Source organism: Raphanus sativus, unplaced genomic scaffold (genome assembly GCF_000801105.2).
Source record: "Raphanus sativus cultivar WK10039 unplaced genomic scaffold, ASM80110v3 Scaffold0721, whole genome shotgun sequence".
NCBI classification, from domain to species: Eukaryota; Viridiplantae; Streptophyta; class Magnoliopsida; order Brassicales; family Brassicaceae; genus Raphanus; species Raphanus sativus.
The window spans coordinates 1-13,633 of NW_026616037.1; the positions used below are offsets into that span (position 1 = coordinate 1).

Here is a 13,633-nt window from a genome sequence, read left to right on the forward strand (position 1 = left end):
ATCCACAGAGTAAGGAGAATGGGTTTGACAATGTGGCTGAGGATGGTTTTGCTCTTCGCTCTATATCCTAACCATTCTCAGCCACATTGTCAACATGTTCAAATTACAAAAGTTTTCGGCTCTTCGCTCTCATTTACAGATCTATCAGTATTTCAAAAAAAAATCGGAAATCGGAAATCTCTCACTCGCATGCAATGATCGCCTTGAATCAACCAGCACCTAATCTACAGGATGCAATTTTTGGAGCTCCAGGTAAAGATCGGATTTAATAGAGAGTAACTCTGTGTCTATTTAATAGGGTTTAAATGGTAGATTTACACCTAAAATCCGACTCGATTCTCTATATGAACCTCCGATTTCAATTTCCAATTCGCGCATCGATTCGAGAATAGATCGGGTTTATAAATATGATGAGTATCGAATTCTCTATCTACTAAGTTCTCGGATTCTAGTTTCCGATTCGAGCATCGAGAATCGAGTCGGTTTATAAATTTTGATTTGACATTCATGCATTTATTTGATAGGTTTACTTATTCTAGTCTAAGATTCGTGCATCGATTCTCGGATTATAAATTTAATGCGACGTTAGTGCGGCGAATCTTCTATTTAATAGGTTACTTAATAGATTTAATTTCGTATGGAATCAATCGGGTTTTGTTAACCGAATCATTGACTCTTTTCAAAGATCAATGATATCATGGAATCTTCCAGGGATCGATGGGTCACAGCAGCTAAGTGAGACATTCCTCAACTCTCACAGATTCCAGGTAATCTGTCAAAAAAACAACCATGTTATTTAAAAAAAAAATAAAGAAAAAATTCTGATAAATTCTAAGTTAATCTGACAAACATGTGGAAAATCCTACGCTGATACCAAACAACAGTGAGGGAATATGGCGAGTGGATAACAGATCCATGCTGAACAATAATCAATGGTTATTGTCCAGCATTGGAAAAACCCTATCCGATGGTCAATATCAGGTGAACATTATTATAGTTATGGACTTCTTAACTAAGCTATTATTAGATGTGTACATTGAATTTTTTGGAGAGTCATTTCTTCCTCAATAAATGATTTAATATCATATTTTTATTTTATATTTTCGAAGGATAGATATGCTGAACGACCCAAAATCTTATTTTTGACAAAGAAACATCTTTGATTGCTTGCATCATTGCTTATTCTAAATAATTTTATTGTTAAATAAACTTTTTTTCTTCAGGTGGTCAAAAGAACCAAACATTGCAGCCAATATTAACATTGCACTGCACAGGAGGGTCGTGAGACGTGTGTTCAGTATTGAGGATGAGGACCGGACAACTTTTGTTCAGTACCTCTTCATTCTAGAATTAGTCTAATTACTTTATCAATATATTTTCTAATATGATGTTTACTAAAATATGTATTTAAATATCTTAACAGGGATGAATGAGGAGTTATGACAAACACAGCATTGTTATAAACAGATGAAATTAAGAAATTAATTAAATTACAATTTGGACTTTTTAAAAATTGGTTAAGCTGGCGGCTGAAATGTCCTTCGTTTCCTTAACATAATTCTGCATAACATAATAGTCTTGGTCAGTTCAAGTCTTGAAGATCTTTTTCCATTTAATTAGCCATTTAATTAATTCTAATCTAAGCAATCTTCACCTTTTTAACAAACCAACTTAAGTAAACTAATTACTTTTACATTAATTAAAGGCTTGTGTTCCCAGCAAATAATATTCACAAAAATTCTTACACGCTTTCAAACAATTACTTAGATTGTTGTTATTTTGAATGAGGAAACACACGCTTTCAAAGATGTTTTTCATTCTGACAATATATTATCATGTAATAAACATCTCACAACTCAGAGATACTTATGTAGGCTAAGATAGAGATGTACATGTAAAAGTCATTGTCAAATATACGAAAGAGGACAAGTATGTTTTGGTTAAATCTTAAAAAGTATCAAAATTATTGACATCCACACACTAGATTTCTCAGCATTATTTGTTTTTTTTTTCTTTGTTAACCTCCTTAATTAGCTCTGTTTCTAACGAGACTTACGTCAGCGTTGTCCCGAGTTTGGTCCATGTTCTTAGAGCAGGATCGATAGGAGCTCAGCAAGCGGCTGCTTCCACTATCTGCAGGATGGCTACGTCGAACGAGACTAAGAGAATGATTGGTGAGTCTGGTTGTATCCCTTTGCTGGTGAGAATGCTGGAAGCGAAAGGAGGTGGAGCTAGAGCGGTCGCTGCTCAGGCTATAGCGAGTCTTGTGACGGTTCCTAGAAACTGTAAGGAAGTGAAGAGAGACGAGAAGAGTGTGACGAGTCTTGTGATGTTGCTTGAGCCTAGTCCGAGCAACTCGGCTAACAAGTATGCGGTTTCGTGTTTGGCGGCGATGTGTTCGAGCAGGAAGTGTAGGAAGCTGATGGTGTCTTATGGAGCCGTTGGTTATCTGAAGAAGTTGGCGGAGATGGAGGTTCCTGGTTCTAAGAAGCTTCTTGAGAGGATTGAGAAATGGAAATTGAAATGCTTCTTTAGTAGGAAGTAGATGAAGCAGATTTTTATATTAAAAATATATATAATGTGGTATATTATTATATTTTGTATGTTGTAATGTTTCATAATCTATATGAAACTGAGACGATTGTATTGATCAGAAGAAGAATGATGATGATATTATTTAGATTAATAAAAAAACAATAGGTGTGTGTAAGCAAGAAAGTTTTCTATAGTCAAGTCAGCTCTATATCTCAACAACAAACAAATACAAAGACCTTTTGAAAGAAAAGATCAAACACCAAACCTCTCAGTCTTATTGAAAATCATAAGAGAAGAATTGAGGTTGGGGAGATCAGAATCAAGTGGTGGAGATTCTGATGCCGCTAAGAACATAGCCTCCAAAAGAGCTCATCTGCATGTGAGGGTGAGTTCTTGATGGAAGCACCTGATATTCCCGTAGCCACGGTTCTGTTATTTGCAGATTGATGGCCATTTTTCCTTGCTGAAGATTGTTCATACATGTCGCGAGAGGCTGTGGAAATTTGCATCATCATCATAGGATTATGTTCTTTAACCAAAAACATATACTGAAAAGTATTCTTTTCTTTTTATGACACATACCTGTAAATACTGATGGTATATTGCAAAGGGAGCAGAGTAGGAGAGGAGTGGCAAAACATCTTTAGCTAAACTCCATGGGTCTTGGTCTTGTGCAGCCATTATTAAATGGCAAATCAGACACCACCAACTAATGAACCCAAACCCAAATCTCAGTTAAAGAGAAAAAGTAAATAATAGTATATTTATTTACCTAGAGAAATCGTTTTCTTTCCACATTTTTACTGATTCTTTTGAAGCTTTGGCTCCGCGTCCAACTTTTGGTGCCTTGGTACTTTTGCTCTCTGCGACAGATATTTCTTCTACCACATCAACATGTAGATGATTCCTGCAATTTTTTTTTTACAATTAGAACCTTTTGTCAGAACCAGAAGGTTTATAAAACAGTAAGAATCAAGCGAAACGGTACAGGTTGGAAACTTGCATTGATGAGAGCTACAAACTCCTTCAGGAGATGCGGTTTTTGGCTGATGAGAGCTCGTTTATAGATGACTGCACGATCCTCTCTTTAACCTTGTCAGTAAAGTTGAACATCCTAACCATATCCACAGAGTAAGGAGAATGGGTTTGACAATGTGGCTGAGGATGGTTTTGCTCTTCGCTCTATATCCTAACCATTCTCAGCCACATTGTCAACATGTTCAAATTACAAAAGTTTTCGGCTCTTCGCTCTCATTTACAGATCTATCAGTATTTCAAAAAAAAATCGGAAATCGGAAATCTCTCACTCGCATGCAATGATCGCCTTGAATCAACCAGCACCTAATCTACAGGATGCAATTTTTGGAGCTCCAGGTAAAGATCGGATTTAATAGAGAGTAACTCTGTGTCTATTTAATAGGGTTTAAATGGTAGATTTACACCTAAAATCCGACTCGATTCTCTATATGAACCTCCGATTTCAATTTCCAATTCGCGCATCGATTCGAGAATAGATCGGGTTTATAAATATGATGAGTATCGAATTCTCTATCTACTAAGTTCTCGGATTCTAGTTTCCGATTCGAGCATCGAGAATCGAGTCGGTTTATAAATTTTGATTTGACATTCATGCATTTATTTGATAGGTTTAATTATTCTAGTCTAAGATTCGTGCATCGATTCTCGGATTATAAATTTAATGCGACGTTAGTGCGGCGAATCTTCTATTTAATAGGTTACTTAATAGATTTAATTTCGTATGGAATCAATCGGGTTTTGTTAACCGAATCATTGACTCTTTTCAAAGATCAATGATATCATGGAATCTTCCAGGGATCGATGGGTCACAGCAGCTAAGTGAGACATTCCTCAACTCTCACAGATTCCAGGTAATCTGTCAAAAAAACAACCATGTTATTTAAAAAAAAAATAAAGAAAAAATTCTGATAAATTCTAAGTTAATCTGACAAACATGTGGAAAATCCTACGCTGATACCAAACAACAGTGAGGGAATATGGCGAGTGGATAACAGATCCATGCTGAACAATAATCAATGGTTATTGTCCAGCATTGGAAAAACCCTATCCGATGGTCAATATCAGGTGAACATTATTATAGTTATGGACTTCTTAACTAAGCTATTATTAGATGTGTACATTGAATTTTTTGGAGAGTCATTTCTTCCTCAATAAATGATTTAATATCATATTTTTATTTTATATTTTCGAAGGATAGATATGCTGAACGACCCAAAATCTTATTTTTGACAAAGAAACATCTTTGATTGCTTGCATCATTGCTTATTCTAAATAATTTTATTGTTAAATAAACTTTTTTTCTTCAGGTGGTCAAAAGAACCAAACATTGCAGCCAATATTAACATTGCACTGCACAGGAGGGTCGTGAGACGTGTGTTCAGTATTGAGGATGAGGACCGGACAACTTTTGTTCAGTACCTCTTCATTCTAGAATTAGTCTAATTACTTTATCAATATATTTTCTAATATGATGTTTACTAAAATATGTATTTAAATATCTTAACAGGGATGAATGAGGAGTTATGACAAACACAGCATTGTTATAAACAGATGAAATTAAGAAATTAATTAAATTACAATTTGGACTTTTTAAAAATTGGTTAAGCTGGCGGCTGAAATGTCCTTCGTTTCCTTAACATAATTCTGCATAACATAATAGTCTTGGTCAGTTCAAGTCTTGAAGATCTTTTTCCATTTAATTAGCCATTTAATTAATTCTAATCTAAGCAATCTTCACTTTTTAACAAACCAGCTTAAGTAAACTAATTACTTTTACATTAATTAAAGGCTTGTGTTCCCCAGCAAATAATATTCACAAAAATTCTTATGAGTGAGGAAAAACACGCTTTCAAACAATTACTTAGATTGTTGTTATTTTTGAATAAGGAAAAACACGCTTTCAAAGATGTTTTTCATTCTGACAATATTATCATGTAATAAACACCTCACAACTCAGAGATAGTTATGTGGGCTAAGATAGAGATGTACATGTAAAAGTCATTGTCAAATACTCCTTCCGTTTCTTAAAGAGTGTCGTTGTAACATTTTTCACACAGATTAAGAAAGTTGTTGAAATATATGTAAATTGTATTTAATTATACCTCTTTGACCAATAGTATTTTAGATAAATAAAATTATTTATAAAATCAATACAGTTTGCAATTAATTTTCAGCTGAAAGTTAGTATAATTTACATTGGAATTGTAAAGTGACACTCTTTCTGTAACAAGAAAATGAGCTTAGAGTGACACTTATTATGAAACAGAGGAAGTATACGAAAGAGGAGAAGTATTTTTTGGTTAAATCTTATAAGTATCAAATTTATATTTGACATCCACACTCTAGATTTCTCAGCATTATTTGTTTTTCTTTGTTAACTCCTTAATAAGTTCCAATTAAAAATTAATAATGACAAGAAAATAGTTTGGTCGTTAAAGAAAACAATACATAGACAAATTGAAAACAACACGTGAGAACGAGCACACCTCTGACTACAATGCACACCTTGTTAACAACAATAGAAGCTCTTTTTTTTGTTTTTCTTAAAATTTATTTTAACCATTGTTCATCACCTTTCAGAACTAATAATGCTGGAAGCTTTCTTATGCTTCCCACGACGTTCCTTCACATCCTTAAGCTTCTCTATGTTCACATTCTCACTATTAGACTTGGACACCGACCCTTCTTGCGCACTGCACATCTGATGCGATTTCAGCTTTATACCAAACCCGAGTCTCTTAGAAACATTATAACCGATTCTATTTTAATACATATCACATAGGATAGAATGAATCATTTATCTTTGAAGAAAATTTTCTTAAGACAATTAAAATCATTCATTGTGTATCAATCATTGTAATAATTCTTGAAAAAAATTGGCAAGGAATTCAAAATTATATACTACAATTTACAAAGTGGTTTTTCTGCGCTCACACTAAAAGTTAGAGTGTTTAAAATCTTTGTTATCCTTAATAAATAATTATATTATATTTATTAATATATAGTTACCCATAAAATTAAAAATGAATTTTATTAATTTTATTAATTTTTACATAAAATAAATTTGAAAACATTCATATATACATAAAATTATATACAGAGATTTCTATTTTTTTAGATATTATGATGTAAAATATTTGGATAACATAATATAAAAATTAATAACATTAATAAAGAATATAATTGTGTAAAAAACTTATATAAACAAATAAGAAACCATACTTTGAATATTATTTCATATAGAAATTTTTATATTTTATTTTTTTGACATATCAGGATAAAATTTTTAAAATTATTAAAATAAACTCACGCGTAGCGTGAATTGAAAATCTATCTAGTACCAAAAAAACACAATACACAAAACACGTAGAATCTATCTATACAATTATTTATGAATTGATTACTTGTTAGTTTTTCCATAATTTATATGATTTTACTTATTTATCATTGCTTATTGTTTAGTTATTATATTTTTCACAATTTTAGGTATTTTACGTTTTCAATAATTTTAGTTTTGATTATTTAGAGTATTATTTATTTGTCATGTTCTTAATAATATAATAGGTAATTTTATTTTTTCATGTTTAAATAATTTTATGTGGCAAACTTTTTAAAAAAATTATTTCTCATAGTCTCCATGACTTTAGCTTATTTTACTTAATTATCATATTTTATTATTCTTTTTTTTTGTAAACTATATTTTATTATTCTTAGAAGCTTATTTTTTATATTTCATGATCTAAGATGAGTCATTAGTTTTAATAGTTTAGATTTTTTTGAATTGTTTGTTAAGTTACGTCGATTAATAAGATTTCCTTTTTATTCTTTACGTCGATTAGTTTTTTTGAATTGTTAGTTTACGTCGATTAGTTTTAAATCTTATTTTACGTCGATTAATAAGATTTCCTTTTTATGCTTTACGTTTTCTTTTAATTATTGATAATCCTTAGGTTAGTTTTCCTATTTCACGTTTTAGTTAATTTTCTTATTTGGTATTTTATCTTTAGGGTTGTATAAAGCGAATATATGTGCTCTCTTAATTCTTGGTTTTTATAATACAAGTTTTTAGACTTACTACTCAGCAAATAGCCTTTTGATTACAATCTTTGCGAAGCTTGAGATCTTTGCCTGTCCCTTACGCTTGCTGCAACACATCATACATCCGTCGTGTAGTAGCCCGTCCTTCATCTCCACCGACCACCGTTGGGCCTCTTACCTCCGGTAAGTAACCCTCACGGGATTGTAGATTGGTTTTAATTTAGAAAAATCCTGGTCTGTTTTGTTCGTTTCACGATTCGCCTCTGGCTAAAAGGATAACTGTAGAGAACGTAGACATATATGGCTAGGGTTTTTGTCCAAAGTATGTGTGTTTTTAAAGTATCAAAGGCTCAGAATAGTATAAAAGGTGGTTTACGATTTGCATCACATTCTTCTAAACTAATAGAAGCTTTGTCTCAGGATCCACGCCTAGGTGGATACTCCTGTTGACCTGATTATGAATATCAACAGAGAAGAGGCTCTTAGAGCCAAAGAGCTAGCACAAGGTTTGATGAAAGAGTCTGATTTCACCGCTGCTCGTAAGCTTGCGATGAAGGCTAACAAAATTGACCCCACCTTGGAGAACATGACACACATGACAATGGTGTGTGATGTGCACTGCGCTGCAACAGAGAAGATTTTCGGGAACCAGCTGAATTGGTACGGTATACTTCAGGTTGATGACATGAACGCTGATGATATAGTCATCAAGAAACAGTACAGAAGGCTGGCGCTTCTTCTCCACCCTGATAAAAACAAGCTCCCCGGTGCTGAGTCTGCTTTTAAACTAATTTGTCAAGCTCAGATGATACTTTTGGATAAAGCTAAAAGGAATTTTTATGATATTAAACGTGAAAGAGCTTGGAGAAAGCCTGCACCTATACCAGTGTATAAAACCCAGCATGTGCCGAGGAACCGTGCTCAGCGGGCAAGCGTTAATTAGCTCTTCCTTTAGTCGTAACATTGACCATTCTTTGAATTTAAAGTTTTTTTTTTTTTATGCTCAGCCTACTGATACAGGAGGATCAAAGACACTCGCTGCTTACAATCTCTCACTCCAAGTTAAAAGATCAGATATGTAAGTAGAAGCCACCTTTCTCTGTGTGCTACTTTTTTTTCATAACCTCCTTTGTTATACATATACAGTGAGGAGTTCTTCAAAGAAGCTGGCCAAGTTGTTGACGTAAGACTTGGTATAACAGAGTATGGCAGATTCCTCGGCGTTGGCGAGGTTGAGTTTGCAACTGCCAGAGAGGCACAAAAGGTACTGATAGTTAGTTTTTTTTTTTTTTTTTTGCTTATGATGAAACCTATCTGATAGGTCAATTGCTTATTTAACAACCTATTTGTAATTAAAAGGCAATGGAATTTCACGGTAGACCTTTGCTCGGTTGTCAAATCCGTCTTAGGGTTTCTCATGCGAGGGGACAAAGACCCGCACACTCCACAAAGCGGCGGGTAAGTTCTAATTATTTTTATCTTTCAGCTTGTACTTTAATACCAGTTAGTGAATGCTATCTAAATTTTGTTTTTACAGCATGGAGAATGCGTTTGAACTATCGTTTTTGATGAGCCTAGACCTAACAAAATGCTGGCGGAAGAAGCAATGGCAGAGGAAGTGACATTTCTATTTTAACAACTAATAAAAGCCTTATTCGCATTGTTCTCAACTCTAATTAGCATCCTTTTCCTTTTTTTTTGTGTAGTTTTTTCCTAATATGATTCAACTTAAGTAATTGTGCCACTGGTGTTTGTTTCTCACTTCGGTATATCATTCATCGATAAACATAATAGGCCTTATCTAGTAGTTTTATATATAAAATGGGCCGTATGTAATATATTTCAGCACAGATTGTTATAGTTCAAAACGTAGAAAATAAGCAAAAGTTCGCTACTTGTTGATTACTTTGAGTTTACAAAGCATGGATTTTAGAGTTAAGCAAAAGTTCGCTATTTAATCAGCATGCTTTCTATATCTGAGTTCTTCCAGACGCCATGCAATGATAAAGTGGTGACCGAAAAAAACTGATATATTAAGAGTTGTTGGATATCCAAGTAGCCCTTTACCTCTAAAAATCCCAGCAGCAGGGAATGCTTTTAGAAAAGTCTCCACAGCACCCAAAACGTACCTACAGTGATAAGGAGGAGAAATGCAGATAAAGTAGTTATAAGAAGGACCCGGAGTCCATGTGAAACTGAATTACTTTCTCCAAGAGAATTTCCTTCAAAGGATCCAGAGTCTACACTTACAGAGCTTAAGCAACTGCATTGCCAAGGAGATTTCTAGATTTCTCAAAATTATTGACATCCACACTCTAGATTTCTCAGCATTATTTGTTTTTTTTTGTTAACCTCCTTAATAAGTTCCAATTAAAAATTAATAATGACAAGAAAATAGTTTGGTCGTTAAAAGAAAACAATACATAGACAATCGAAAACAACACGTGAGACCAAGCACCACTTTGACTACAATGCACACCTTGTTAACAACAATAGAAGCTCCTTTTTTTTCTTAAAAAAAAGCTAAACCGTGGGAAAAATTACTTTAACCATTGTTCATCACCTTTCAGAACTAATAATGCTGGAAGCTTTCTTATGCTGCCCACGACGTTCTTTCACATCCTTAAGCTTCTCTATCTTCACATTCTCACTATTAGACTTGGACACCGACCCTTCTTGCGCACTGCACATCTGATGCGACTTCAGCTTTATACCAAACCCGAGTCTCTTAGAAACATTCTCCCACGTCTTGCCACCACCACCAACCTTACTCGTCGTCTTACCACCACCCAGTTTCTCAATCTCCTGTCTCATATTCGAACACTCTTTCTCCAGCTCGCAAACCCTCATCCTCATACTGTCCATCCCAACTTTCAACACTTGATTCTCTCTCACTGCCGTCGCCCATCCTCCTCCTTCTGTTGATGATCCTCCTCCTCCTGCAAACCCGCCGCTTCTTAACTGCCTTGACCCCCCATCTAAGTTGTCTGAAACCAGGAAGCATCCAGCGACAGAGGTTCTAAGCTGAAGCTGCTCAAAGAAGAGCACTTGTACGATTACTCTTAGTGGCAACCTCTCGTTCTGCGCCGCGTGTGTGCAAGCTTCTAAAGAGAGCTTCTGGCAATCTAACAACCTGCACAGATTCTCTCTTTCTCCTTCTGCTAACCACGGATGATGCTGCAACAAATCATCAAAAAAAAAAAACAATTTAACACCAAATATATTAGCAATAATCTAATGTGTAATATTAGTTTCATCACAGCACTGTGATAATCTGAGTGTAGGCGGATTCGAACTCAGGTCCCATAGGATCCATGGAACGCCATGCTACCACCCGACCAACAGACAGCGATCACAATTTATTAAGTAATACCTTTAAGTAAATGTCTATTGCGCGATAGAGACCATCATCTAAGAGCCTAGCATACTCAGGAACAGAAGCAGCTAGAGCCTGAAACTTTGGAAGCTTGAGATTAACATCAGGAGCCACTTCAGCAAGATACCCATCGATCAGCTTCGCGACCTTTGTCATCGGTGTGATCGTCTGTGGTGATCCTATCAAGTTCCCATCATCATCCACCGAAGAGCAAGGAGAGCCACCACCAACGGGCATGATCTGATGATGATCAGTACCAAGAAAGTGGTCCAAGATCCTCTGCACAGAGTCAACGTCGTATAGAGTCTCCATCGTGTGAGAAAAGCTAGGCATCACGAGATCCTCCAAAGCCGCCTGGTCCAGCTGCATCCCTATCCTCTTCTCCAAGTTCGCTACGCAGCTCGGACTAGCTTTCAGAATCTTGGCGACTCTGAGCACGTCCACGAAGAACTTGGTGGGGACTAGACCTCTTTCCACGGGAAGAAGCTCTAAGATCTCTTCCAGCAAGTGTTTCTGCTCTTCTTCGGAGAGCACGCTCCCCGAGCTCATAGGTGTTGTGCTGAAACGACCGCTGACTTCATGTCCTCCACCACCACCACCACTACCGCGTCGGCGTTTTAAGCCAGGCAAGTGTTTTCTTGTGTAGTAAGTTAAAGAACCGGCGATGATGTCTTCTCTAACGCTACGAGAGTCCATGACAACGATGAGTCTCTTGAAGAGAGGGAAGGTGAGTGTAGACGCGTCCTCGTACCACCAATCTGAGCTAGTGTGTTTATTATTGACTCTAGCTCCCGTGCTTATCCCGTTCCATAACACGCCGCCACCTGGACTCTGCATAGGCTCCACGACCGGCCATCCGAACAAGTTCGGGTCCGTTGTCGATGACGCTCTCGCGGCTAGCGACTCGATGCATTTCTTGGTGATGTTCAGCTCCTCGGCGTAGTGGGAGCCGACCTCGCTGCAGGTTTGAAGCGCTTTGATAGAGTCTTTCCAGCTTCTGAGGACGACTCGGTTGAAGAAAGTCTCGGTTTGAGAGATTAGGTTTCCTTCTCCGTGCTCTTCCGTCATCTGGAGATGCTCGGCTGCGCATCTGAGGTATACGACGTTGGAGGCGGTGAGTTCGAGCTTCACGCCGTAGCAGAACTTGGCGATGAGCTCGAAGGTTTTGTCTCCTCCGGGAAGATCAGGAATGTTGATGAGACATTTGTCGTCGTCGTCGCCTTGTTGAGATGCCTCTGCGATGCTTCTTTCCATGACTCCACTTCTAGAGAGCAGAGGAAACTGCAAACATAGTGTACAGAATCAACTACAAGCGTTCCACACACAAGACTAATGTAGACACATAGCAGTAAAGATTTATACAATGACAGATAAGGGGAAACAAGAAGAAGAGAGTGTTGTCTTTATTCAAGAAAAACAAATCTCAAGTTTTACCTTGTGGAGATGGAAAGACATGTCTCCAACTTCAACGACAATATCACTTGGAAGTCCAGTTGTGCAAAACCTGTATTATAATTGAGCAAAAAAAAAAGACATATACAAAGGAATAAGCAAATGCTGCAGGTCCAGTCGAATTAGAAGGAGAGCAAGTGAATGAATATATATATACCAAGCCTGGCCTTGTCTCTGGAAAGCATCAGATTTGGATCCCAGCTTCATGCAAGCCATTACTTTCTCTCAGAACACAACTCAACAAAAGAAACTACAATAGCTAAAGCCTCCAAAACCACTAACGTACAACAACCAAACCAAACCAAAAAAAAAAAAACTGCTAATTTTCTCAGAAAGAAAGAAGCTAATTTGGATCCATCTCTTAATACCAAGACCGATAATTACTCAAAAAAAAAAAAAACAGATCAATTTCACTCAAGACATTTTAACAAACACTTAAAAGCTACCCTTCTTTCTCCACACTCAGTAGCTCACATTAATCTTTCAGAAATTAAACCTCAAACGCCCAAAAGAATCACCACGGAATTTGTAAATAATAGAAAGATCCCCTTAGCCAAAACTACTAAAGAAACTCAGGATCTTAAATAATCATTATCTGTAACACACCAAATTCAAACCTTTTCCCCAACAAAAATAATGAAAAGAAAGAAAGAAGCTGAACCCCCAAAAACCCAGCTAGACAAGAACAGCTAAGCAGAGAAAGTTACCAGTTCTTGTAAGCTTTATACGAGAATATACATGTTAAGGGGACCATATAGCCAATTGATTGATGTCTTGTAATAAGGAAAAAGTAAAATTAAATACAATTATTTTTTTTGTTTTCTTTTTTTTCTATTGGTTGCTTTAGAATACAGAAACTCTATTTTAATACTCCGTGGTGTAATAAAAGGTAAGAGAAGATGGACATTTGAAAATCTCGAAGTACTGTATATTAGAAGTTTTTTTTTTATTATTGTTAAGCACATGCACTAGGGAGTTGGGGCCCTTTGTATCTTCAAACATACTCATTGTGTTGATTCTTGAAATTAGCAAACATTTTTGTTTGTAGTTAAAATCTCATAAAGTGTGGAGTTTTATTAATTACGTCCTAATCTTTACTCAAAGAATCCAATCCTGCCCACTAATCTTTGGCGTGCGAGTAAGGTTATAATGTGTTCAGTCTCCGTAGAGACGACCATTTTTATAGAGACCATA

The 13,633-nt window shown here is 35.9% G+C and overlaps 2 protein-coding genes and 1 pseudogene across 2 annotated transcripts; 1 reads left to right on the top strand and 2 right to left on the bottom strand.

Moving 5' to 3' along the window:
- Positions 1-2,854: 2,854 nt before the first annotated feature.
- LOC130494738 (uncharacterized) lies at positions 2,855-6,274 on the bottom strand (annotated as a pseudogene).
- A 1,315-nt stretch (positions 6,275-7,589) lies between these two features.
- On the top strand, positions 7,590-9,372 carry LOC130502874 (uncharacterized). The gene is made up of 6 exons (XM_056997611.1): positions 7,590-7,794; positions 8,032-8,539; positions 8,619-8,689; positions 8,758-8,875; positions 8,971-9,069; positions 9,149-9,372. The coding sequence occupies exons 2-6, from the start codon at positions 8,069-8,071 to the stop codon at positions 9,164-9,166; spliced, it is 777 nt and encodes a 258-aa protein (XP_056853591.1). The 5' UTR covers positions 7,590-7,794; positions 8,032-8,068; the 3' UTR covers positions 9,167-9,372.
- A 601-nt stretch (positions 9,373-9,973) lies between these two features.
- LOC108822683 (BTB/POZ domain-containing protein At1g30440-like) lies at positions 9,974-13,166 on the bottom strand. The gene is made up of 4 exons (XM_056997614.1): positions 12,597-13,166; positions 12,422-12,491; positions 10,985-12,268; positions 9,974-10,788 (listed from the first exon to the last, which is right to left on the bottom strand). The coding sequence occupies exons 1-4, from the start codon at positions 12,653-12,655 to the stop codon at positions 10,171-10,173; spliced, it is 2,031 nt and encodes a 676-aa protein (XP_056853594.1). The 5' UTR covers positions 12,656-13,166; the 3' UTR covers positions 9,974-10,170.
- Between the last annotated feature and the right edge of the window lie 467 nt (positions 13,167-13,633).

What these genes read in the sequence shown, in the direction of transcription:
- LOC130502874 (XM_056997611.1), top strand. Translation starts at nt 8,069, where the DNA reads ATGAATATCAACAGAGAAGAGGCTCTTAGAGCCAAAGAGCTAGCACAA. An exon ending in CGAGGAACCGTGCTCAGCGG is followed by an intron (nt 8,540 to 8,618) that starts GCAAGCGTTAAT and finishes TTTTATGCTCAG; the next exon opens with CCTACTGATACAGGAGGATC. An exon ending in CTGCCAGAGAGGCACAAAAG is followed by an intron (nt 8,876 to 8,970) that starts GTACTGATAGTT and finishes TGTAATTAAAAG; the next exon opens with GCAATGGAATTTCACGGTAG.
- LOC108822683 (XM_056997614.1), bottom strand. Translation starts at nt 12,655, where the DNA reads ATGGCTTGCATGAAGCTGGGATCCAAATCTGATGCTTTCCAGAGACAA. An exon ending in TGTCTTTCCATCTCCACAAG is followed by an intron (nt 12,269 to 12,421) that starts GTAAAACTTGAG and finishes CTATGTTTGCAG; the next exon opens with TTTCCTCTGCTCTCTAGAAG. An exon ending in CAATAGACATTTACTTAAAG is followed by an intron (nt 10,789 to 10,984) that starts GTATTACTTAAT and finishes GATTTGTTGCAG; the next exon opens with CATCATCCGTGGTTAGCAGA.